The sequence below is a fragment of the Neofelis nebulosa genome, chromosome 3, assembly GCF_028018385.1.
Source record: "Neofelis nebulosa isolate mNeoNeb1 chromosome 3, mNeoNeb1.pri, whole genome shotgun sequence".
Classification (NCBI taxonomy): domain Eukaryota; kingdom Metazoa; phylum Chordata; class Mammalia; order Carnivora; family Felidae; genus Neofelis; species Neofelis nebulosa.
The window spans coordinates 61,388,030-61,415,645 of NC_080784.1; the positions used below are offsets into that span (position 1 = coordinate 61,388,030).

The 27,616-nt window shown below is 35.7% G+C and overlaps 1 protein-coding gene across 6 annotated transcripts in view; it reads left to right on the plus strand.

Moving 5' to 3' along the window:
* Positions 1–27,616, plus strand: part of DDX60 (DExD/H-box helicase 60) — a 108,856-nt gene that overhangs the window by 34,915 nt on the left and 46,325 nt on the right. For all 6 annotated transcript variants that reach the window (XR_009259207.1, XM_058720944.1, XM_058720941.1 and 3 more), the window contains 13 exons: positions 1,589–1,841; positions 3,424–3,590; positions 4,381–4,539; positions 6,539–6,688; positions 9,441–9,560; positions 10,713–10,808; positions 12,399–12,514; positions 13,239–13,369; positions 13,456–13,565; positions 20,130–20,234; positions 20,798–20,926; positions 22,263–22,387; positions 26,706–26,864. Coding sequence is in view for 5 of the 6 variants with exons in the window: in XM_058720944.1 (XP_058576927.1) it covers positions 1,589–1,841; positions 3,424–3,590; positions 4,381–4,539; positions 6,539–6,688; positions 9,441–9,560; positions 10,713–10,808; positions 12,399–12,514; positions 13,239–13,369; positions 13,456–13,565; positions 20,130–20,234; positions 20,798–20,926; positions 22,263–22,387; positions 26,706–26,864 (1,820 nt within the window). In the remaining variant the exon portion in view is untranslated. The remainder of the gene's footprint in view (positions 1–1,588; positions 1,842–3,423; positions 3,591–4,380; positions 4,540–6,538; positions 6,689–9,440; positions 9,561–10,712; positions 10,809–12,398; positions 12,515–13,238; positions 13,370–13,455; positions 13,566–20,129; positions 20,235–20,797; positions 20,927–22,262; positions 22,388–26,705; positions 26,865–27,616) is intronic.

A 27,616-nucleotide genomic window follows, 5' to 3' on the forward strand; every position in this document is an offset into this window, starting at 1 on the left:
TAAAAGGATACAAACTTTTAGCTGTACGATGAATAATGTCTGAGAAGCTAATGTAAAATATAGTGACTGTAGTTAACACTGTAATGCATCAATGAAATTTGCTAAGACAGTAGGTTTTAAATGTTCTCACCCCCCTTAAAATGTAAATATGTGAGATAATTCCCAATGGGGGGAATTCTTCTACAATGTATACATATATTAAATCACCATGATGTACACTTTAAATATTTTACAATTGTATTGTTTCATAATACCTCAGTAAAGCTGAAATTATTTAAGAAGTTCAAGCAGAAATAGGGACTTTTGCTTTAATAGTCAAAAAGCAGCCTCTTCAAGCCCAGATAAGTGGTCATTGTGTTTCTCCTTGTGTTGACAACCTCCTTTTTATTTTCATAGCCAATTTTATTGTTAGTGAGATCATCCAATTACAACTTTTTCTCTCTCATTTAGGGCTATGAAGAAGGTTCTGTGTTTTTTGTTTTGTTTTTTTTGAGAGATGTTATAGAGAGTTTGCAAAAATTCTTATTACATACTATAAGATATGATGACTGGAAAAAAATCCCATTTTTTTTTTCTTTTATGTCATTAGTAATTAAATAAATTCTCTCATTGGGACTAAACACCCTCAACATTGTGTAAATGTGCTTTTGTAGCAACTGTTCAGTAAGTCTGCATATTCAAGATATAATAAGCATTGTGTATGGCAAAGGGCCAAAGGTCACTCTTATTGAGAAAGAACCATGCTGAGTAACCCACTTGGTAGATGAAAACATTGGGACACCTCAAATAATATTGATTAGAGTTAAGTATTGAGAAGTGTGGCAACTAATATTGACTTTATTATAGGCAAAGTTTAGATATTAGTTTCATGACTAACCTGAAGTGGGAGGTTTATCAGAATTTTCTTGTCAATACATTCTCCAATTTGTATTTTTAAAAATATTTATTTATTTTTGAGAGAGAGAAGAGAGAGAGAGAGAACACAAGAGCAGGGAAGGGGCAGAGAGAGGGAGACATATAATCCGAACCAGGCTCCAGGCTCTCAGCTGTCAGCACAGAGCCCGACGCGGGGCTGAAACTCATGAACCCTTAGATCGTCATGATCTGAGCTGAAGTCGGATGCTTAACCGACTGAGCCACCCAGGTGCCCCTACAATTCTCCAATTTGTTTTTTGCAGGTTAATAAATTGGGTTGGTGAAAGTATAGTAAAGTGGGTCCATATTGTATTTAATCCATTACAGGGAGAGCAGCAGGAACAAATAAATGCAGGAGACATGAAAAAACAATGGCCTGATGTTTCTGATCTACACCACTTGAAATCTGCAAAATTATTTGTGGAGAGGCTTTTTAGTCTTAAATTTAATTGTCATAAATTTTCAATTAACAGAGGCTTTACGAAACAGATACTAGGAAAAAAAAAGGAAACAGATACTGAAATTAAAGTTGTTCCTATTCAAGAATGGGATGGTTGTCAAAATAATCAATATAGACTTAAAAATATTCTCCCATATGTGAAATTTAATCTTGGGATATTTCCAACTTCTTTTATGGTATGTTTTTTGTTTTTTTGTTTTCCTTTTTGGTCAGGAGACCAAGGCTGAAATAATTACTAGAGAGAATAAGAAGAGGTTACTTGCTAAGGAAGAACAAAAAGAGGAGAAAAAATGGAATGCTGTGTCATTTTCTATTGAAGAGGAAATGAAAGAGAACTTAATCTCTGGAATAAAGAACCTGGAAGATTTTTTAAAATCATGTAAAAGTAACTCTGTGAAATTTCGAGTTGAAATGGTCGCGTTAACTGCCTGCTTGAAAGCATGGAAAGAACAGTGTCGCGGTAAAGGTATGTGACTCTATATTTTTTGCTTTGATAACTGGAGAATTAATAAAATAAGGTAATGATAATGGATGTCATTTATTAACTGGAAATTTGTGTTAGAAGCCTTAGATGCATTATGTGATTTTATCCTTACAAAATTCCTCTAAGTCTTATTACTTCTTTTATCAGTGAGCAGTGAAATCGCAGAGAGAGTCTAAGTAGCAAATATACAGCACATTCCTAAACAAATTCAAATCCAATCAGTCAAAGATAGGCTTAAGAATAACTACTTCCAAAATTGTGCACATAGTCAAGGGAACCAACCATGACGGTGAGGCTCCCTGGGAGAATCTGTCACTCATCTTTGATATCTGAAGTGCAAACATTTTCTTGCTGGGTAAAACTAAGGATTATGTTTGCTGAGCATGTTTGAATTCTTCCAAATGTTGCTATTGCTTGCATGTACTCTACTTTGCAATTTCTGTAGAATGTGGTAGAATAAAAAAGAAGAGACAAGAAGAGGAAGATAAAGGAGAAATAAAACTGGGTAGAGACATATAAATTGATAACAGGTGAATGATCATGTGCCATAATTAGCTCCAAACTGACAATTCTTCCTAGTAAACCTACGTGATCTGTCCGGTTTGAGCATCTCCACACTTGAATCCATTTAACACATGGTTACCAGGTTCTTTTTTTTCTTTTTCCTTCTACTCTTGTTCTGCTAACTTCAATCTCCTTTAACATAATCAGCCTTTCATTGTGGATTCTGTCACAGTGAGAAGCATATGATTTGGCTTATATGTTTCTCCCTAAACAACATGTTGTATCAGAATTTGCAGTTGATTGCTGCTAAGAAAGATCAGAATTCAGTGGCTTACTCTCCTGAGGGTAAGAATTCTATATTGAATTTGTTTTGTAGTCTCTTACAGTATTCAGTGGGTGTTTGGTAATATTTGTTAGATAGCTAACATATAAGCTTATTGGAGAAAAGGCGAAATTAAAAACAGCCCTAACATGGTAAGTATGGAAAGAGTAGAAGTGTGGAGGAATAAAAAAGATATTTATAACTATAAAGAAATGAAGAAGAATTAGCAAAGTCTGTATCTGGCAGTTGTAACAGACCGATTGAATTGACAGCCTCCAATGATTACACCAAATAAATGATTACACCAAATAGTTATCTGTGGTCAATAGTAGAATTCAATAAATGTTGCAAAGTTTTTAACCAGATCTTTAAAGTCATCTAAATATTTTTCTTTGACCACGGTAAAGCACACATGAAAATAATAGGTGGAGAAAAGATTTGTTGTTCCCCAGAACTCTTATACAACCTTGAACTTTAACAATCTTCTTTCTATCATGAACTGTAAGATTTTTCTTTGTCTCTGTTACTTGCACAGCTATTTCCCGGTTACCCATGGAGATGATGAAGTGGGTATAGCTGCACTTTTATTACATTTTTCCTAGTCCTCTTTATTCCAAAACCTTTGTTAATGTTAAGATAGTGAAGTTAACTAGGTCAGATTGATAGCCTGGATGACTAATCTTGGATAATCAAACATTACTTTTGATGATCTTTGTATGTTGTTTATTGTTTGCTAAGGTGAAAGCACAAAAGATTTAAGTATAGCTGTTCAAATGATGAAAAGGATCCACTCCTTGATGGAAAGATACCCAGAACTTTTGCAGGAGGCAGATCAGCAACTCATAGCCAGATGTCTGAAGTACTTAGGATTTGATGAATTGACAAGTTCTTTATATCCAACCCAGGTAATTTTCAGAATAGCTCCATTTTAATAGAATAATTATTGGGTATACATAAAGTATCTTGCAAATTAAGTCACCTCTGGGGCGCCTGGGTGGCGCAGTCGGTTAAGCGCCCGACTTCAGCCAGGTCACGATCTCGCGGTCCGTGAGTTCGAGCCCCGCGTCAGGCTCTGGGCTGATGGCTCGGAGCCTGGAGCCTGTTTCCGATTCTGTGTCTCCCTCTCTCTCTGCCCCTCTCCCGCCCGTTCATGCTCTGTCTCTCTCTGTCCCAAAAATAAATAAAAAACATTAAAAAAAAATTTTTTTTAAAAATTAAGTCACCTCTTCTAGATTTTTTTTTATACTGACAGTATTTCCTCCAAGTTCAAAGTCATTTACTAGTGATTCAGCTGCCTGTACTTGAGATAATCTAGAATTAGAAAATTGATACAAATGCTTGTCTGGACAAACAGACTAACTGCCAGGTAATTTCTGCAAAGCCTTAAAACTAATCCTGTGTTTAATTCTAGCAAACACTTTAAAAACTATATAGTAATTATTTAATTGTCTTTAAATATATTAGATTGTAGCTATAAATACCATAATGGATATTTGAAAATCTTGATGTTTATCAATATACTCACAGTTAAGATAATGACTTCGGTGATAAATAACTTGTTCAATAAATATTACAAAACTGAAAATGTGGTAAAATACTCTTCTCATAAAAAGTGCTCAGTAATAAATATTTTAATTATTTAAACAATGTTATAGTTTAAAATCACTTTCCAAATGGACTTTTGAATTAATATAGGTTGTAGGAGATGACATAAAGGAGAAGAAAATGGATAAATATTCAGTTGGCATGGGACCAGTTCGGTTTCAACTACAATACATGGGCCATTATTTGATACGAGATGAGAGAAAAGATCCAGATCCCAGAGTGCAGGATTTTATTCCTGACACGTGGCAGGTAATAATTGAATGAAACAAAAATTTTATTTTATTTGTATTTTATTATTAAATGTTATCTCAGAAACTTTTCATTATTGTGGCTTTACATCTTATATTTGGCATGAACTTAATATTGAGTCCTGTCGTTTAAAATTATTTCGTCATTGAAAATGTCATTGGTAAATTCTTTTTCGCTTAAAGTGAAATTTTCTTTTCATTCATTTTTTTGTATATTGACCATTGCCTAGGAGGTACTTTGATGAATTCACATATATATTTTTAAAGTTGTCTGTGTGTCATCCAGTTGTATCATTGCAGAGCAATCTCTGTGTTTTCCCTGTGTCAATAGGATTTCACATGTAAATGTGCCCAATTTTGGTAGTTTAAATAGTACAGCAATTGTTTAGATATTTACATGCTACACATGTCACCATAGTAGTCATTCTTCTATAAATAAATGTAAAATTGATGGATATAAAACTTAGAATTAAATGGTGTGGTTCTGCATAGATTGGACTAAAAAAATTGCTGATAAATTGAACATGTTTACCTATAAAAGTGCAATTTCATAGGTTCAATCAAACAGACTTCCAGTTCAGAATATGACTTTATCTTAAGAAGTTGTGGTTTATATATACAATGGAATACTACTTGGCAATGACAAAGAACGAAATACGGTCTTTTGTAGCAACATGGGTGGAACTGGAGAGTGTTATGCTAAGTGAAATAAGTCATACAGAGAAAGACAGATACCCTATGTTTTCACCCTTATGTAGATCCTGAGAAACTTAACAGAAGACGGTGGAGGAAGGGAAGGGGAAAAAAAAATGTTACAGAGAGGGAAGGAGGCAAACCATAAGAGACTCTTAAATACTGAGAACAAACTGAGGGTTGATGGGGGGTGGGGCGGGAGGGGAAAGTGGGTGATGGGCATTGCGGAGGGCACTTGTTGGGATGGGCACTGGGTGTTGTATGGAAACCAATTTGACAATAAATAATCATATTAAAAAAACAGAATATGACTTTATCTTATATTGATGATGGTGGGATATCTTAAAAAACTCCCCCCTCCTTTTCAGTAATGAGAGGACTAGTTCCTTACTTTAGTGCAGGACACAAAGCAGCCAGGTGTTCTCCATTAATCCTCCACACATTTCAATTCTTTTGATGTACACTTTATTTTGAGGTGTGGCCCAGAGTGGACCTAGATGAAGAATGTGCAGACTGAGGTTTGGGATGTTTTTCCATCTTCTGCCAAATCATATGATTCTTTGATTATTCATCATTTTGATGAATAAAAGCATAAACTGAAAATTTCACATACCCTCCAAAGGAGGGATCTGGTATTCTTCTATATACAAAGTAAAAGATAACTGGTAAAATTATGAATGGTTGATTTTTTTCTCCTCAGCTACCTTTTCACCATCATAAAAAATACATACTGGTTACTTCTTAGAACTTCATTTCTCAACGTTTTTTATTTATTTATTTATTTTTGGGACAGAGAGAGACAGAGCATGAACGGGGGAGGGGCAGAGAGAGAGGGAGACACAGAATCGGAAACAGGCTTCAGGCTCCGAGCCATCAGCCCAGAGCCTGACGCGGGGCTCAAACTCACGGACCGCGAGATCGTGACCTGGCTGAAGTCGGGCGCTTAACCGACTGCGCCACCCAGGCGCCCCTGAACTTCATTTCTCAAAGCCTTTGGAGAAGAGCTGTACTTAGTCAATGAAAAATACTTAGAAAAAAAAATCTTCCCAATGACAAGATACTTTCTTCAGTCTCAGTCTCCATTTTTCACACACAAACCTACCTCCGGATGCTCAAAAGCGTAACAGTTCTCTCTTCTGAGAGAATGCCGCGAGTTCTTCAGACTTTCCTGTTATGTTTCTTCATGTGTTTTCAACTCCCAGTTACTCCATTTGAAGTTCAGAAAAATATTGGAAGTGCATTCATATATTTGTTTTGGTAACATGCTGTTCCTGTTATCCACATGAATGGTGTTCTGAACCCTGCAGCGTGAACTCCTCGATGTTGTGGATAATAATGAGTCAGCAGTGATTGTTGCCCCAACGTCCTCGGGCAAAACCTATGCTTCCTACTACTGCATGGAGAAAGTGCTGAAGGAGAGCAATGAAGGGGTGGTCGTGTATGTTGCACCAACAAAGGTAGCGCTCACGTGACTTGAATTTTCTCTTTCATTCCTGAACCTCCTCTTTTAAAATAATGCATCTAGTCACGTGGTGAATCTATTTCACTTTTTGTTATTTATTTATTTTCCAGTTTTCTTAATCTATAATTGGCATATAACATTATTGTGTTATTTAAGGTGTACCAAACATAATTCGGTATGTGTGTATATTGTGAAATGATTGCCACAGTGAGTTTAGTTAACGCCCATCACCTCATATAGCTACAAACTATTTTAGTGATGAGAACTTTTAAGATCTATATATACTCTTAGTAACATTCAGCTATGCAGTACAGTATTGTTAAACATAGTCACCATGCTCTACATTACATATCTACTACTTATTTTAAAACTGGAAGTTCATACCTTTTGTCCACCTTCACTCATTTCATCCATCCCCTCTTACCCCTACCCTCTGGTACCCACCGATTTATTCTCTGTTTCCAGAACTTTCACTTTGTTTTTTGACCCGCATTTTCCCCTGCCAGTTTCAGAGGCCAAAATAACACTTTTCTTAGAGCCATTGTGAGGAAAAAGTCTGGTCTTGGGATTTTGTCATTCAGTATTATATTTGAATTGAGAGAAGCACCCACACTTTGCTGGGCAATGTTGAGTCTCTTAGGAATCTAATACTGCCTTTCCAGAATTTATGAGAGTGATCTAATCTGCTGTTGGGCATTTGTGACTGGCCTGTTTCTCAAGCCAGATTGTTTTGCCATTTTTCTTTTATGTCTATTACTGCCTGATGTTGAGCTTAAAAACAGAAAGTATACGGGGCGCCTGGGTGGCGCAGTCGGTTAAGCGTCCGGCTTCAGCCAGGTCACGATCTCGCGGTCCGTGAGTTCGAGCCCCGCGTCAGGCTCTGGGCTGATGGCTCGGAGCCTGGAGCCTGTTTCCGATTCTGTGTCTCCCTCTCTCTCTGCCCCTCCCCCGTTCATGCTCTGTCTCTCTCTGTCCCAAAAATAAATTAAAAAAAACGTTGAAAAAAAAAAAAATTAAAAACAGAAAGTATGATCTTTGTCGTTCAGGAGAAAGTTTGATTTATGGCAAGTATGTTTGTATTTCCTCATTCATGACCCTTTGCTTGTAATGTGATTACTCTTAGGAAAGGCAAATTTAGTTGAGATAACTTCAATTCTATAGATTAAAGTGAATTCAAATTCCATTTCCGTTTCTAGGAAAATGTGTAAAGTTTAGTGACTTGTGGTCAGCCTGAGAACGAGATTGATCAGTACGGTTAATTGAAATCAGGCCCTATTATTTTTTATTGTAGCTTTTTGGTTTTTCATGGCTATTAAAACATTAAGTGCTCATTGCAGGAATTAATAATATTTATCAAGAAAAATTAAGCTAACCAGAGATGGAATTTTAGTAAGTCAACACTGTACATATTGCCAAATTACTCTCTTAAAAGTTTAAATCCATTTTTATTTCCACTGGCACGTATGGCAGTGTATAGTCTCTTTTCTTCTCCAACATTTCTGTTATCACTTGAAAAGTATCTGCCATAAAAATAAAGTTTCTGCGATACTGACAAGTGAAAACTTCTCTCAGATTTCAATTTGCGTTTCTGTGATCACTAGTCCTTTGGGTATCTTTATGTGATTTTTTTTGGACATTGACATTTTGTTTTTGTAATTTTTTTAATGTTTACTTATTCTTGACAGAGAGACAGAGAGAGAGACAGAGTGCGAGCAGGGGAGGGGCAGAGAGAGAGGGAGACAGAGAATCCCAAGCAGGCTCCAGGCTCTGAGCTGTCAGCACAGAGCCCGATGTGGGGCTCGAGCTCACGAACTGTGAGATCATGACCTGAGCAGAAATTGGACGTTCAACCAACTGAGCCACCCAGGCGCCCCTGGACATTGACATTTCTTTATTCATGAACTACTTGTGGATGCATTTGCCCATGTTTTGATTTTTAAGGAAGAAGTGGGCTTTTCTTTTTATTGGGTTGTTAGAGTTTTGTATACTAAGTATATTATTCTTTATATGTTATAATAAATATACTTTTATTTTGGCTTTTTACTATATTGGGTCATATAAATGATAATAATCTGTTCATATCTTTGTGTAGTCAGGCTTATCAATGTTTTCATTTAGTATTTCCGTGTGTGTGCTCAGATATATGAAAATATATGAAAATGTTCACTTTTAGTGTCTTTATGTGTATGTTTTAACCTTTATGTTTTAATCTATGTGGATTTTGGGGGGGGGCGTGTGCATAAGTGTGAAATAGATGTTCATAGATTTCCACATACTCAGTTCCACTAGCCAGGCTACCTACTTGATCCAAAGTATTCATGTATCTATATTTAAACTTTAGGTATCTGAAGGAAGTCCCCAAATATGAGAACTACAAATCTGACTATCCTTCACTTGATCTTTCTTTTATAGTAGACTCACAGCTTCTTTCTAAGCCTTTGTCAAAGGTATTCAGCTATTTTCTTTCTTATGTGTGAGCAACATTTCCTGTTTTTTCTGATTAAGCCATTTTTTTCCCATTTTACTTTAAGTTGAGGTTTATCAATGAGGTTCACATGCTTAGTCAAATATCTCAAAGAGAATATGTGAGTGTATTTAGAGTAGATGGGTATAAGAAAGGGGCTGTTAAGCTTCTGTACTTGTAGTCATACATATTTTTAGACTGTTCCTGTTGTTCTCTGAGGTTTCACCCGTGCTTTATTATGTGATTATTGAATCTCTTCCTTTATTAATCCTTTATCAATCAGGCCCTTGTTAATCAAGTGGCAGCAACTGTTCAGAGTCGTTTTACCAAAAATCTGCCAAATGGTGAAGCTCTATGTGGTGTTTTTACAAGGGATTATCGTCATGATGCCCTAAACTGTCAGGTAGGATATATTAATTAATGCATTTGTTATTAAATTACTTAATAGTACTAATATATGTTTCTTATACTAGAGATTCCACATCTGCACAAAGCCTTGTGGAAATATTTTTTTTGAATTTACAAGAGATGAATGACTTTACAGAAAATTTAATACTGTTATATTCCAAAGAGTGAGAACTAGCAGTCGTCTTTCTCTGAGGGTGCTTAAATTTTGATTTCATATTTCAGTTATTGTTTCCTGCATCATCTTGATTTATAAATGGATTCAAAATGATCTGAAGAATCCAATGTTATTAAAAATTCACAAACACTGATTTCTAACAAGAATTACTTTGTCTTGCTAATTAGGAAACTCTTACTGTTCTTGATGAGTAGGATACTCATCATAATTTCAAAAATGTTGTGTTATTGATAGAATACCTGACACTAAGTAAATCATAGATAGTTTTCCTCCTTAACGAATTCATAAATAAACAAGTAAGACTGAACAAAAAGTGAAAAGATGATCGTAGAACACAGCAGAGCAGGCATGAAGATATGCTACCCAGACTGCCTCTCAAGGACAGTTTTGCTGCCCAAATGTGGCGAGGGTGGTCAAGACAAATACTAGCTGTCAGTTCCTCCAGCTCTGCCTCCACAGTCTGTGTCCTGTGGCTGAGTTAGGCTAGAGTATGAACACCGGGACATTTTGGCCTGATGTGGACTATTTCTGACAACCAGTATTCACTCCAGAATTCTGAGCCAGGTTGGCCAGGGTTTCTTCAGGCTTGTTTTGAAGGTTAGCTCCTTCCTCAGCCCAATCCTGCTTCTCCCCATGTTTGAAAATAGAAATTCTTCAAACAAAACTATCTCAAGGTCTGATTTTGAGGAAATAAACCTGTGATGATTAACTCTGTTTGTATTGCTTTGAATGCTTATAGATAAGAATTTTAAACTTCAAACTGATATTTTGCCACTTTGATGCATAAGAATTATAGTTTCATAAGGTTCAACCTAATATATCACAATTTTAAAGAAACATTCTCAAAAGTAATACTATATCCTAGTTATTAGCAGGTACATTTAGGAGTTATAACTCTATCTTTATGTTCTTATAACAAAGTCTGCACATAGTAAGTACTCAAAATGTTTGTTTATGCAATGTTATTTTTAGGTACTTATTACAGTGCCTGCCTGCTTTGAAATTCTGCTGTTATCTCCTCATCGCCAAGCATGGGTGAAAAGGATCAGATATGTTATATTTGATGAGGTAGGTTTGGTATTATTTCTCTAGGTTGATTTCCTAGTGTGCATAAGTGTTATAATGAAGATATTTGGTGCTTCAAGACATCTGTCCCTTTGTGTAGAGTTCAGGTTTGGTGGTGGCGGGGGTGGAGGAGGTGCTGCCTTTTAAATGGTTTCCCCAGTGAATCATATGTCTTTTGGCTCTGTTTTCCTGTTGTGATTCAATAGGGGTTATTAGTATATGCTGCGGAACTCTATGTGGCAAAGATACCTGCTATTGGTGACTACTGTTTCAGGGGAGCACAATTAACCACCATGGCATAAGTTTTCCTGGACAGAGATTTCAAAATCCAAACTTTGATCTCTAAAGCAAAGAATTTTGGTCTCTAATAATAATGACAGTTATGTAAGTTATTTTTATCAGTCATGGACCCAACAGGAAACAAATGGCACAGTAAAAACACAACAATTCAAGAAGAGAGTTTTCCAAAAATGTGTGTGAGGGAAACTATAAAGATTAATACAGTAACCTAGGCCGGTAACTTACCCCTGTGCTTTAAGGGGCAAGGCAAAGAAGCAGTTACTTAGACTCAGAAGGAGATTCTGATTGAGCTAGCCACACTGTGAGTATTTATCTTAGTTGAGGGACATAGGTAGTTCAAGGTAACCATTAAGGAAAGGATCCAGTGGAACAAAGACCTCATGCTCATTCTCCTCCCTTCTTCTGATCCCTTGCCAAGGCTGTCCATTGGCCGAGTCCAGTGGAACCTGAGAATATTGGAGTTCTTTTAAAGCAATCTCTATAGGTTATTTTATTTTTTTTTTGGCCACAGAGAGCAGGATGGAAAACAATGGAGATTTATAGGGGCAAATAGAAGATATTTACATTTTTATAATAGGAATTAATATCTTGTTTCATGTGTAAAGGAAGATACTGAAGAAATTTAATTAGAGACATGGCCTGATCGAATTTATCTTTTAGACCTATCATTCTGGCTAATGATATGGAGAATGCTGGGGGCATTAAAGGAAGCTAGGATAATAGTCAGGAGGATATTGTGGTAGTGCACTGAGATGTGATGATGACTTGGCTGGCAGTAGACATGCAAGAAATGCATAGAATTGAAAGAAATTTCCGGAATAAGAGAAAGAGGAGTTATTGATGGATTGGTTATGAGGATTAAAGAAAATTTGTGTAGGGGTGCGTGGGTAGCTCAGTTGGTTAAACGTTGGACTCTTGATTTCGGCTCTGGTCATGATCTCACGTTTCGTGGGATGGAGCCCCCTGTTGTACTCTGTGCTGATGGCACTAACAGTGTGGAGCCTGATTGGAATTCTCTCTCTCTGTCTCTCCCTCTCTTTCTCTCCTCCTCCCTACCTCTCTCTCTCTTTCTTTCTCCCTCTCTCTCAAAAGTAAGTAAATAAATATTTTAAAAAACCAAGAAAATACATGTCAAATTTTTCTATTATCTGGATTTGGGGATATTTATAAAAACTTTGTATGGGCAGTTAAAGGTAACAGGAAAGTGTGTATGATGATCCAAGCTCTTACGTCCTGTTTTAATTTGCTATTTTTAAGTAAGCTTTTCAAAGGAGAAATTTTTTGCTTTAATAGGTCCATTGTCTTGGTGGAGAAATTGGAGCAGAAGTCTGGGAGCATCTCCTTGTCATGATCCGATGTCCCTTTTTGGCTCTTTCAGCTACCATAAGTAACCCTGAACATCTTACTGAGTAGGCCTTATGTTCCAATTATATAAATGCTTTTGTATTTAAAATTTTATACTTTCTATATGGGTTCTGACGAGTTTCATAACATTCTGGTGAGTTTATTAACTTATCTCTGACTATTTAAGGAACAGAACATCAATAGCACCTCCTAGCAGGTGCTGAGAAAGGCCACACCTAATAAAAGAAAATCAAGGAATGTCCCAGGCAGATCTGCAATTGAGTAGAAAATTTCTTTCATATCCCTAAAAAAGTTCACTTTAAGTGATAGATCTGTGTTCTTTGTGGAAAATGTGGAAAATGAGGCACAGAGAGTGTCAGTGATTCAACCAAGAACCACAGATAGCAGATAAGGAGGCTGGGATTCAGTCTCAGGTAGTATACCTCCAGGGCCTATTCCTTTAAGTACAGTTTTTAAGGCATATGAAAATTTTAAAAATGTTTATTTATTATTGAGAAACAGAGAAAGATTATGAGCATGGGAGGGGCAGAGAGAAGGGGAGACCCAGAATCCAAAGCAGGCTCCAGGCTCTGAGCTGTCAGCACAGAGCCCGACGCGGGGCTCGAACTCACAAACTGTGAGATCGTGACCTGAGCCGAAGTCTGACGCTTAACCGACTGAGCCACTCAGGCACCCCAGCATATGAGATTTTCTTTATTTAAAATATTTAATGTCACAAGAAGTACTACTATATTACTGCTTACATGATACGTAAATTTATCTTTTAAGGTGGCTACAATCAGTAAAACGCTACTGGAAACAAGAAGACAATACAATGGGAAAAAATAGAAATGCTGGCTATTGTGCCAGTTCTCACAAATATCAGTTTCGAATGAAGGAATCATACAAAGTTAGACTTGGTATGTTTGGAATTTTTCTTTTGCTCTAAAATCAGTTCAGTCCTTATGTGTCCATTGATTTGGAAATTCTTGTTCTTCATTGTTAGTGCTCTATGGAGAGAGATACAATGATTTAGAGAAGCATATATGTTCAATAACACATGATGACATCTATTTTGATCATTTTCACCCATGTGCTGCACTAACAACAGATCATGTAAGTAATACTTTAGCCATATCTGTTATGAGTAATATAAATTACTTGTATATATATTATAATTGAAAAGCTGCCTACATGATTCTTACCAGAATTATAGACTACACACTTTATATCAGATATTTTACCTTAGTTTTCTTTTTTACTTTGTTTATTGTATATATTTGACACGTAGCATAAATTTAAGGTGTATAACATGTTATTTTGATGTACTTCTATATTGTAAAATAATTGTTATAACAATATTTAGCACCTCTATCACATTACATAATTATAGTACAATATTATTATCCATATTTATTATATTGTACATTAAATTTCTATGTCTTATTTACTCATTGCAAGTTTGTACCATTAAACAACACTGATCTTACCACCCACCCTACCGTACATCCCCCGATAACCGTCATTTTACTGTGTTTTTTACGAGTTTGACTTTTTCAGATTCCACATGTAAGTGATACCATGCAGTTACTTGTCTTTCTCTGACTTATCTCTGTATAACTTATAATGTGATCAAGGTGCATCATGTTGTTTCAAACAGCAGGATATCCTCCTTTCTCAGGGTTGAATAATATTTCTAACCTTAGTTTTTTTAAAAGTAACAAAAATAACTTTGTAGTCTTCAATGAACCCTCAGTGGTGTCTGGATTCACAACGCTTGAAAATGGTGAAAAATTTTAACCTGAAGTTTTTTGGTTAATTTTATTTATTCTTAGAGATTTTCTTTGTTCATTTTTCTTCTTCTCAACATGCATGTCTCTCCATCCACTTCTGTGACACTGACTCTTAGTGCACAACTATATGTGGACAGTTCCTAGTATATGTGAGAATCTGATCACTGAGTTAGGTTAAATAAGGAAAGGATGTTTTGCTCACATACCAATCACAACATGATTTTTTTGGTAGCAAATTAATAAAGTAGAGGTTTGGGGACATCATTTGGGGTATTGGGGTGTCTGTGGAGGAAGATTTCTTAGTTTTCCTTTCATAATTCTCTTCCTTTCTCATTCTATTCTTAGGAATGGCCCCATTCAAGCTTAATTGCCTCTCAGAGTGATAATTAGTAGTTTGTCTTCCTTCCAAAATCTGTCTTCCTTCCAAAATCCAAGTTGTCAGTTAAGCCTCCTAAAACATAATTATGATCTTGCCAAGCTTTAATGAGTGTCCTTTGGAAGTTACTGAATGCACAGCTCCTTAGCTTGGCTTCCTATGGCTTCTCTGACCTCACCCCAAAATCTGATGTATCTTACCTGGAAGTAAGATTTATATTTTACCTCATAATTTATATTGTTCCTGGAGCGTTTCACTCTAGATGCTAAATGCCAGTTGTCCAGATCCTGTTCATCTTTTATGACTCTTCTAATGTGAAACATCTTCAGAGTCCTTCTGTGACCTCCTTAGCTGGATGTAATCTTCTACTTCTATAGCATCTTGTCTGTATTTCTTGTATGACAGCAGTCATGATCAGCTTACTGCTAAAGTTACTTCTATACATGTCTCCTTTATCTTACTAGAATAACTCCTTGAAGACAAATTTTGTGTCCTTATGAGTTCCTAACAAACTGTGTATAAAAGGTGCTTAATAAATGTATGGTACATAAAGACAGCCAACCTAAATTGAGCATTGAATTTGTGTTCTAATAATTGTCCATATTTTGTGTCTTGGAAACATCACAATAGTTTTAGGATGGATGTCTTGTTAATATTCCCATTTACAAATGAGGAAGGTGAGGCATAGATAATTCAGCTAACTCATTCTTGCACCATGGATAAGTGTTGGGGGCAGGTTGCAATCAAGATAGAGTACAGAGTTTGCCCTGTCATCACAGTATTCTGAGTAATCTGTTGAATAAATCCTTGAATGAGTGAATGCATGAGACTCACTATAGCTTTTGGACAATATTGCAATGGCTTCTAAGAGCAACTGAATGAATCCTAATCCTGGTAATTTTCTTATAAATTTTATTAGAAAAGTTTCTCTTTTGTGTGGCAATGGCCCAATCTAAACTCTAAATAAAACTGAACTATGGACAAAATTCCTGTGACTTAACTCACACCCCAGACTTAGAATATGGATGATAACCCACACATAAATAATAGACTTCTTTTTCTGTCTCTGCCTCTCTCTCCTTTTCTCTTTCTCTCTGTCTCCTTTTTTCTTTCCCTGTCATCACTTGGCATTTTTATAACAGCATAGTATTTAAAAAATTATTTATTTTGTGCAGGATGGTTCAAGGCAGGTTATCTTTAAGTAGCAATGAGCACAGTGATTTGGAGTACCTAGCAAGAATGGCATTTTGGTCCAAGTGCCTTTCCTCTATTCTCAGTAGCTATTAATGGAGTAACTGGAAAGCAACAGAACTGCTACAGTGTGCTCTGACCCTGTGTGACTTCTGCAAAGGTCATGCTGTTGTATGAGTCTTCTTGACTTCGGGACTTTTGTAGCAGTCGTGGAGGATGTACTCAAAGGCCCGAGCATTATTAAATGTGTGTTGACAGCTGTGTGTGCAGCATATGTTTTATAGTATGTTTCCTGAAAGGAGCATCAGTGAAAAACAGGTAGATTTTTCCAAACAAGTAAAGAATTCCTGATCTTGTATAGTAAACTTCAGATTAATATGAAAGAACTGAGTGGTGAGAAAAAGCATAATAAATTGCGGCAACATAAAGAGAAGAGCCATCCACCTTGATTGTTGCCCCTACAGCTTTATCATAGAAATCATTTCAGAAGGGAAGGGGTGGAACAGGATGAGTAAACTGGCCTTAATCCAACTTAGGTGAAGGATTGCCCTTCCATCCATGTGAGGCTTATTTCTGGCAAAAAGCAGAGCTTGGCCTTTGCCACCAATTATCATGTCACACAGGAACAGCTGCTCACTCCTGGAGAGCTGTCAGCCCCAGGAAGTCCTTGAAAGAACTGTTGCCTCTTTTTGCTCAGTACAGATCAATGCCTACCATCACCTGTGGCGTTAGGGACAATGTAGTTTGCAAAAATAACATCATGGTATAATACTATTGTATTTACAAAGGAAGGATGGGACAAATCTGTGACCCTTTAGTTTTCTTCCTTCTGTGTCTAGGCTGGCTCAGGTTTTGCCAGTTCTTTCACTGTGTAGTGGAGAAAAATTGAATTGAATTCCCAGCTTCTAGCCACAGAGTTATTAAACTAGTTTTAAAAAATTAAGACTTATAAGTTGTTCATTGACAGTTGAGGCATCAACCACGTGCCAAGTATTTCACTAGACCTATTACGTAATCTAACTTAATTCTTTTAATTTTTTTTTTTTAACGTTTATTTATTTTTGAGACAGAGAGAGACAGAGCATGAACGGGGGGAGGGTCAGAGAGAGGGAGACACAGAATCTGAAACAGGCTCCGGGCTCTGAGCTGTCAGCACAGAGCCCGACGCGGGGCTTGAACTCACTGACCGCGAGATCATGACCTGAGCCGAAGTCGGCCGCTTAACCGACTGAGCCACCCAGGCGCCCCGAACTTAATTCTTACAACAAATCTGTGGCATAGGCAGAATTATTGTCCATTTTGGAAATGAAGAAAGCCACGCTCTGTACAAAGGTTAAATAAGAGACTTAAGAAATCATAAACATTCTAGTGACAGAAGTAAGATTTATATCTTAAAAATTGTGACACATTTTGAATTTATTTTACATATATGTATTTTAGTAGGCAAAAAGTTGCCATTTTCAAGTAGTATTTTTTTTAAGTTTATTTATTTTGAGACAGAGAGAGAGAGAGAGAGAGAGAGCAGGAAAGGAGCAGAGAGAAAGGGGGGGAGAGAGAATCCCAAGCAGGCTTTGTGCTGTCAGCATAGAGCCTGACACAGGGCTCGATCCCATAAACCAAACGGTGAGATCATGCCTGAGCTAAAATCAAAAGTCCAATGCTTAAACCAAATGAGCCATTCAGGTGCCCTACCACCTTCAAGTAGTGTTAATAAAAGAACAAAATGCTAACATTCCAAAATAACATATTCAGTTATTATGTTGACATAATGCAGTCGTTACTATCTAGCTAGCTTTTAATAGTCCAACTGAGAGATGCTAAATGATAATTCCATGGAATGATTTGCATCCTAAAGTTTTTTCACAAGCTTAATTCAAGACTAATTGATTTTTTAACAAATATATTTGACATGTACCATTGTGAAAGCTTAAGGTGTACAACATGCTGATTGGACACATTTATATGTTGCAATATGATTGCCCTTGTAGCTTTAGCTAACACCCCTGTCAGGTCACATAATTAAGATTTTATTTTGTGGTGGCAGTAATTAAGATCTAGTCTCTTAGCATGTTTCATGTTTATAATACAGTATTGTTATCTATAATGACTATACTGTGCATTAGATCTTCAGGACTTACGTATCTACTAGTTTTAAAAGTTTAAAAATCATGCCGATATGTGTATCTTATTTGATTTTACCACTCTATCAGGCAGAAGTACAGATATTTTAATTCCTATATTATGGATGAAGAACTAAACTGGCCTTTTTAAGTAGAATTGAAACTAAATCTTCTAATTCAAACTCTACTGTACTTTCCATTCTGCCAGTTGTTTTTGTTGTTGTTGTTGTTGTTGTTGTTGTTTTCCAAATGTGTGTGTTTGGCATGGCTTTATTACCCAGAATTTCCAAACCTAGCTTTTAAAACTTAACAGCTATTTACTAAAACAAATGCCCTATCGTCACATAAGTTTGGAGAAATCTGTATATGATTGTCCCTTCTTTGAGATTTGACATTTCCAATGGCAAACCTTCTAGAAGCCTATTTAATAGAACACCCGTGAAAAGACACTCCCCTTTCTTTTAAAGAATACCTACTGTCATTTCAGGGATCATGGTTTGACAGGCAATTTTGTTACCAATAGTGGCTGACACCAGCAGAAAATACTACAATGCAAGCTTTTTCAGAAACAGGAATTTTTGATTTATGCTTTAAAATACTTGTGGAAAAATTAATGCCCTGCATTATCCAAGAGGCTTAAAGCAGAACCAAGGGACTGAGCTGGGGAAGAAGCTTTCCTGACTGTCCTGAAGGTGATCTGAAAGTCTTCGTGTTAAAGTTGACCAAGTTCTTATCTTAGAACTTAAGCAAGTACGACTTGTCCCCTTTAGCCTGGGTTGGTACTCTAAAGCAAAGAATCATGTTACTAATTGAATCAATTTCAACCTGCAGGGTACAGGTTGTGTTTTCTTGTCTAAACAGTCCACCAATTTTTTAGCTTCCCAGTATTCTTGATTCGAAACGTGGAAGCATCTATAGAGAATTAGCACAATTAAAAGGTTTGGGAAACAATAAACCCACTTTTTGAAGTTTTTTTTTTTCCCCCCAATTTTGCTAAATCAAGCACACTCTTGGTTAGTATTTTGTTTGCATGTAGCACTGACCATCATTTGAACTTTTTGGTTTAGTGCTGTTTTGAAAGTCTTTGCGTTCATGATAGTGACTCTGGGCTGCTGACTGAAAAAAAGAGGAAGAACTGAACTGAAACAAAAGTATTTATTTGGGTCTTAGAATTGCAAACTGGGAAGCACAGATTTGGGTAGCAACCCAAATTTTGTCCCATTGAAAAGTAAATGCCAGAGGTCTTTATTAGCAAGGCCTGGTGTTGCAGGATTTTTTGCTTCAACTCCCCAGGGTGCTTGTCTTGCTGCTTTGAAGAATGAAGAGGTGGACACAAAATGAGCTGCAGGCAAAAGTTTATTAGAGTGTAAGATCAGAAAGGAGGAATAGTAGGAAAGCTCTCTACAGAGAGGCCACATTTGAAAGTGAATGCCTGAGAACTATAGGCTAGAGTCCTTGTTTTATAGGGTTCGGGTCGGCCCTCCCTTCCCTTCCCCCTAGTTCCTTCTCAGGTCCTACCCTCATTGGCTTGATGAGTCTAGGTGCTGGCTTGTCCCTTCGTGATTGGCTCATTTCCATTGTATGAGGGGTGGTCTATGGCCATGTCATTCCTTTTGGGTTATGCATTTTATGGTTTACTACTTATTTTTAGTTAGGTCTTTTGTCAAATTCCTGAGGGAAACCTGAGGGGGAGTGGGTGGTGTTTATTACATTCTTAAGAGGACACTTACCCCTGAGGGGGGTTTGCTGTGGTCAGACCCTCCTAGTATTGTTCCAAAATATGTGTCTTTTCCTACCCTGGTACCTCAGGTCCTAATCATTCCCTCTCTGCCTATTTTATCCTATCTTTCCCTATCAGGAAACTTACACAAGTTGTTTTCCAAAATTATGATTGGAAGATGTGATGACATTTTATAATTTATTGGTTTTCTGAGTACATTACGTCAGTTACTAGGAAACTATCTTTTTCAGAGTGTCTAGTTTTTATCAAGAATGCACATGCAACAGTCCTGCTTTCAGTCCTATTCCTTTGCCCAGTTCAATAGTCCGTTGTAGTTACTGTTTCAAAAACAGAATAAAGTTTCAGTTCCAAAATAGGGTCTCTCATGTTCGGAGGTTTTACCCAGGTTCATGAGGCAAAGGACAGAACATAAGATAAAAGAAAAGAATATTAAAATTGTTAATTTTATTTTAAATGTAGATTGAAAAGTATGGATTTCCTTCTGACCTTACCCTTTCCCCTCGAGAAACCATCCAGCTTTATGATACCATGTTTCAATTCTGGGAAAGCTGGCCCAGGGCCCAAGTAAGTAATAATTACACAATTAATCTGAATTAATTTTATTATAGTGGATGGTAACATTGCTGTTCATAAAGACAAATTCTCACCCTTTCTGATCATGTGCATCTAATCTTTTAAAATCATACATATACTCTCCAAAATACAACTGCCCCTTCTCAGACATTCTTCTTCCTAATATTGTGTGTGTTACTTTAACAGGGGTGCAATGCCATTGAATTCTTGAAAATATTTCTTCTTTCAATTTCTGGGGTGCTACAATATCTTAGTCTCCTTTTACATCTTGGATTCATATTCCTTCATCTTCTTTCATTGTGCTCCCCTTCTCTCTTTATGCCCTAATTGCTGTCTGTTTTCATCTTCTACTTGGTTTTGCGCTGCATTCTTTCCTTTGAAGAGTTCATCTGTCCTATTAGGTTTATGTACTGGAAACTTTGGGGGGATAAAAAGACGTTTAATAGTTTATACTCTCAAGAAGCTTGTAATTCTTTTAGTGAAATGTATAATTGAGAAACATCTTTGGATTTTCTTGCATGATTTTATTTAACTTTGTGGCATTTCTTTTCAAGGAGTTGGATCCAGAGAAATCCATTCATTGTAAGAATAAAATAGTCATTAAAAAGTTGGATGCTAGAAAATACGAAGAGAGCTTAAAGGCAGAATTAACAAGTTGGATTAAAAATGGCCATGCTGAGGAGGTAATTTTCACATGTTTTTTTGGCAAAACAATATGTTCCTTGTTTTCTTGAGTTACCTTGGTGTCATTATCACCACTACTATTATTGTTATTATTTTAGTCTTCAATTTTCATTTTAGGAATGAAAAAATTTAGGAATGAAAAAATTCATTTTTGAATTTCATTCAAAATTTCATTTTAGGATTGTAAGTTGGAAGTCTAGTGATTCGGAGATAGAATAGAAAGAGGAAAAGGAAATTGGTCTTTGTTTAATACTTGGTGCTTTCTAAAACATGTACCAGAAGCCAGGAATTCCTGTTTGGTGTTATAATAGATAAGAACAGAGGGGTCATTATCCACAGAGTCAGTGTTCTTGATGACAGCAGAGAGATTGAAATCACAGTAACAGTAAATGAGAAGATTCTTTACTCCTCTATCTTCTGCTGTCTTGGGATTTTTTTTTTTTTAAGTTTATTTATTTTGAGAGAGAGGGGGGGGGGAGGGAGGAGCAGAGAGACAGGACGAGAATACCAAGCAGGCTCCATGCTGTCAGCACAAAGCCTGATGGGTGGCTTGATCTCACAAACTGTGAGATCATGACCTGAGCCAGAATCAAGAGTTGGATGCTTAACTGACTGAACCACCCAGGCATTCCAATTGTAATTTTTTTCTTTCATGATTTTTATTTCAACTTGTAGGAACTATTTGTATATTAAAACCTTAAGTTGGGATCATGTAAGTTTTACATATTTATATTAAGTAAGTTGATGATGGTTTTTATATTTTGAAGTTTGTCTTATTGTCACACATTGTGGTTTTTGATTTTTGGGGAGTGACATATATTAGACTTTTCCCATGTGAGTTTTTTACATTACGTTTTGAGTTAGATCATCTCCCATTCAGAAACATAATTAACTTCCATTTCCTTCCATTTATTTTGTCATTTAAAAACATTCAGAATGTATTTGAAAGTGATTTTTATACATGACATGGAGAGAAACTGATTTACCCTGCCTTCAGCCACAGTATAACCAGCAGCATTTACTCAACAACCTCTTTCTGACTGATTTGTGTCGACTTAAATAATTACATGTTAAATTGCATATATGTGTGCGTGTATATATACATATATATTCCTCTTTTTGTCGTTGTTCTTTTAGTGCATTGATTTACGTACTTCTTTGATGGTTTCTTTACAAAATTTTATAATTTTATACTTACTTTGGTATTATATTTTATTTTAAAAAGCTCAGAAACATAGATTAGATGACCATGAAAATATTTTAGCCAAAAGTAGTAATTCCTTTTTTTATTATGCAGCATTTAAAACTAATAAAATTTTTTATTCATTGCTACAGGCCAAAATGGTTCTGAGGAATCTTAGTCCTGATTCAGTATTTAGTTCAGGAAACACAGTAAAAATGTTTCCACTGCTCGTTGAGAAGCTAAGGAAAATGGAAAAGTTACCGGCATTATTTTTTTTGTAAGTCATCTAATTTAATTTTATTTTTTATGATTTGTATCAGGCTTATTCTTTTAAGGTGAGGAAAGTTACAAAACCCACTGTTGTAATAAGCTGTTCATTACTCTTTTTGGTGCTCATTTGTTAGCAGAATGCACATTTAGCATCTTTCTAGTTCAGTTCTTGAAAAAATTTTTTTACTTGTGTTATTACAAATTGCCATCTTTAAATAGTTTTCTACTCCTTTTTTTGTTATATTTTTATTGTAAACTATTATATTTTTGTTTCAGTCTTATACATCTCCAGTAAATAATGAGGTTCTTTGCAAAATAAATTGAATGTTTATGTACACAAGTATCCCATATAAAATTAAAGTATCCTTACTATATGTTAGCATCTTTATTCATGGGGTATTTTATTGTTTTTAATTTATGGTTATGGGAACTGTAACTTTGAGACACTGCTATCTTGCTAAATTTTATGTGCTGTAGCATGAAATAGCTTAAAATTGAATGTAATCATCCAGTTTTGGTGAAGTATAAATTATACGAAAATATATTTATTAATTGGATATTAACTTGGATCACACAGTTTGGGATCAGAAAAAATGCTTTATTTACTTTAGATAATTTCAGACTATTTTAAGCCATGGAAGCTTTAAAGAAGCCATAGATATAAATAAATAAATAAATAAATAAATAAATAATAAGGCAACATAATCTCGCTTAAGTGGCAAAGTTTAATGAAATTGTTTACACCTAAATAGACATAGTAATTAATCATTACTGGTGATATATATTTAAAATAATAATGATAATTAAATGTATTGTTGTGTTTGGAACTTTTGGAGATTACAGTACAGTGGTTCCTTTGACCTTTGTTATTGGGACAAGGAAAATAAATTTTCAAACTACTAAGAAGTTACACAGTTCACTTACTTTACTTTAGAGTGTGGCTATAGATTTCAGTTAGAAACAAACACAATTCTGTGCATCTGGGATATTTCTGGGAGCCTAACTGTAAAATAGAAATCCAAAAATAACTATATTTATTGTTCATGTACACATACAGTCTTAAAATATTTAAAAAGTAAAATATTTTCACCTAATGTGTGAAGGGAGTCAAGACTTACTTCCACATATAAAATAAATAAATCATGGAGATGTAATGTACAGCATAGCTACTATATTAAGAATATTGTACTGCATATATGAAGGTTGCTAAGAGATTAGTTGTTAAAAGTTCTCATCACAAGTGAACAAATTCTGTAACTATGTATGGTAACAGATATTAACTAGAATTATTGCAATCATTTCATAATATATGCAAATATTGAATCATTTTGTTGCCCATCTGAAACTAATATAATCTTGTATATTAATTGTACCACAATTAAAAAAAACAAAGGGCAGTGTATAATAGAATATATAGTGTTTTATGCACCTGTAAAAGCTTCTTTGGAACCTATACCTAGGAGCACAATAACCATATTTTGTAGTGTGGACAAACTAATGGGGTAAGTTGACTTACCCCAAATGTAAGTCCCATCAGTAGTTCATGAGGTTCTATTGTGACCTATCGTCACAAGCTTGTGGGATCGGTTTTTCTAATTGTTGTCATTCTGATTGTGTAAAATCATGTCTTGCTACTGTTGTAATTTGCATTACTCTGATCGGGATTGACTTTGAGCATTTCTTTCAAGTAAGTAGTCTTTCAAGTTTTTGCTCATGTGCTATTCAAGTAATTTTTCTTTTGGGTTTTGTAGCTTTTTTTTTTTTTTTTTTTTTTTTTTTTTTTTTTTTTTTTACTATTTTCAGGAATTCTAAAAGGTGAAAGATTTATACGATCTGAAGAGAAACCAGAGTATTATTTTCAGGAATTCTAATTAATTCATTGTCAGTTACTAATTTGGCAGTTATCTTCTCTGAGTCTAGCACCTGTCCATTAACTTTGCCTATGCTATTTTTTGTTAAATAATTCTGTTTAATTTTGATTCATTAAAATCCATCAATGTTTAAAAAAAAAGGACCATATTTCACAAAAATATCATGGATTTAATTTTGCTTGAGGAATTGAATCTTGGCATGTCTATGGAATTTTGGGCTCTTTAGAAAATGTACTATGAAAATCCTTGGTCTTATGCAGTTTAATTTACTCATAAGTAACTCCAGATCATCAACAAATCAGGATACTTTAGGGCTCAATCTGTGCATCTGAGAGCTTTTCAAATAATAGTTGTACCTGTCAACGTCTCCAGTCTGGTCTCTAGAAAAAAGAAGTGTGAAGCATGTTTAATGTTAATGACAGTATCAGTGTGCTTAAAAACATGCATTTCACAGTCAGGCTCAAGTCTGGATCCTACCTCTGTTGTCAATTAGTATGGCACTTCGAAACAGCTACCTGATGACTTTCAAACTTAGTTTCCTCATTTGCAAAATAAGGTGAGAAAAATAGCAATGCATAGGGTTGGGGTGAGAATTAAATACAAATAAATTATGAAAGTCCTAAGTGTAGCACTACACAGTATTATTGGCTGAAGTCCAGTCATGAGCACATTCATTTCAAATAGGTTATCAGAGAGATTTGAGAGGAAAAAATTATTTCCAAGTGATTTAGATTTTTAACAGTGAAGTACTGTGATGAAAATGATGTCATTTCATACAGATGTTTACCTAGATCATGTAAGTTGCATTAATATAAAAGAGAAACAACATGATTGCATAGTTAAGAACATGGACTTAGAGGCCAGACTCAGCCACATACAAATGTGGAGTCTTGGGCAGATCACTTATGTGTCCATTTTTTCAGTAGTGAAACCGGGATAGTAACAGTGCTTTCCTCATAGGATCATTGTGAATACAAAATGAGTAAATATATATAAGACAGTTAGAGTAGTGTCTAAGTGTTTACTTAGACACTTAGTTAAAATAGCAGGTCTAAGTGTTTACTAACTTTATTGTTTCATTGTCTACTGTATAAAATTTCCTGCCATGTGGTATAGACTGCCTTTTTTTTAAATCTTTACTTCACCAGTATGCCAATTTATTTACTTTTCAATAGCTAACAAGATTTTCTCTTCATGCTAGCTCTTTAAAGACTTTACAAAAACTCTTTGCCTCACATTTAGAAAGCTTTATTGATTAGAGCCAACTTACAATTTGCTTTAAGAAGCTGTGGTTAGTATAGTAATTATGGCTATTGGCTACTGTCAGCCGCAGCATTTTGCCAATAAAATATTGAGAGGAGATTAAAACTTCCATGGACATTTCAGTCTTCTTATCAAAGGTCCTAACTTCCTGACTCAGGGAAATGCATGTGATGTAAAGATAAGGAATTTTTTTTTTTTAATTTTACTTCCCCTAGAAGCATATTACTCTTCACATACCATGTGAATTTGGTCTTTTACCTATTTTCCTAGTTAATATATCAGGTCTGAAAGGGCCAAATCGTTACAACCTGCACTAGGTTGCTAGTTTAAGTCCTACAGTAGCAGGAAGTCTGGACCACCAGGTCCCTAGATATTTACGTTTCAAAAGGTAAAAAGCCCAGAGCCTGGAAACATTTCTGGATTGTAAAGGCCAGCAACACCTGAGGTTTATCTGGTTTCTGGAAAGAAGTAACTACAATCCAGAAGGTTAGGGTGAGAGCCCGAGATTATCTCCATTACTGCCTAAGAGCAAATTTTTACTGTATGATCTCACTGTATATATAGAATCTAAAAAAGCTGAACCCATACAAACAGAGTAGATTGGTGGTTGCCACGGACTGGGGGCACACAGCGGGTGAGAGAAATGAAGAGATGTTGGTCAAAGGGTATAAATTAACTTTTATAATATGATTAAGTTCTGGGAATCTAATGTACAACATGGTGACTATAGCTAACAATACTGTATTGTGTACTTTAGAATAGCTAAACGAGTAGATCTTAAATCTTCTCACCACACTAACACACAAAAAGTAACTATGTGAAGTGATGGATGTGTTACCAAACCTTATTATGGTAATTACTTTGTGATATCCACGTGTATGAAATCATCTTACTGAACACCTTAAACTTATACAATGTCACATGTCAATTTTACTTCAATAAAACTGGGGAAAAAAACAAAGAGAAAAATAAAGGAGTCTCTAAAATTCACAGAAGATTTGTGAAATCTGAACTTACATATATTTACAGAATGCTAAGGGCCTTTGATTCTGTTTAGGAGGTAGACCTAAAGATTAGTGGAATTAAAAACTTGACAAGTATATGTCAGGATGTTAACAGTAGATGGAAATTTATTTGAATCTTGATAATGATATTGTTTTCAAGGCAAGGAGTCTTTTCATTTGTTTGTAGATTTAACTTAGGAGATGTAGAAGAGAGGGCTTTAAGCGTGAGAACTTCCCTGGAGCAAAAGCAAGCGGAAAAAAGGTCTCTCAAAGCTGATAAAGAAGCCCATGATGTAACCAACAAACTTCGAAAAGTTAAAAAATCCATCGAGAAACAAAAGACAATGTAAGTATTTAACTAAACAAATTAGTGGCTAAAAAGGTTAAAATACTTCATAAGTCCAGTCGGAAACATACTTTGAACGTGCAACAAAGAAGTTCTAATTATTGCTTGGACTTATTTGCCAATTGTGTAAATTTGGGTGGGAGAATCAGGTGAAGATAAGTGGCCATAATATTTATATATGTATTCCTCAGTTGCGTAGATGAGTCTCATTTAGGACTCCAGAGAGGTAGGACCACAGCCTATGAGCATAGGTGGATTATGTACCTGACATAATCATCTCTCAAACTAAGCATATGTGACTACAACTCTCAGTTCTCAGAACAAAATCAACACATGTTGTCTTGGGTCACAACATGGAGGTGTCACTGATTTACCATCACAGTCACATAAGTGAATATAAGATGAATTTTAGAATGCATTGAACTGCCAGTTTTATGCTTGGTAGAATTTTTTTTAAGGTTTATTCATTTTTCAGAGACAGAGAGAGACAGAGCATGAGTGGGGGAGGGGGGCGGGGGGCGGGGCAGAGAGAGAGGGAGACACAAAATCTGAAGTAGGCTCCAGGCTCTGAGCTGTCGGCACAGAGCCTGACATGGGGCTCAAACTCACAGACCATGAGATCATGATCTGAGCTGAAGTTGGTGTTTAACTGACTAAGGCACCCAGGTGCCCTGGTAGAAATTTATTTTTGACTCCTCTTTCTTGTTCTCATGTCTAATCCTGACAACTCTAGGTCCAAGATTCTCTCCCTA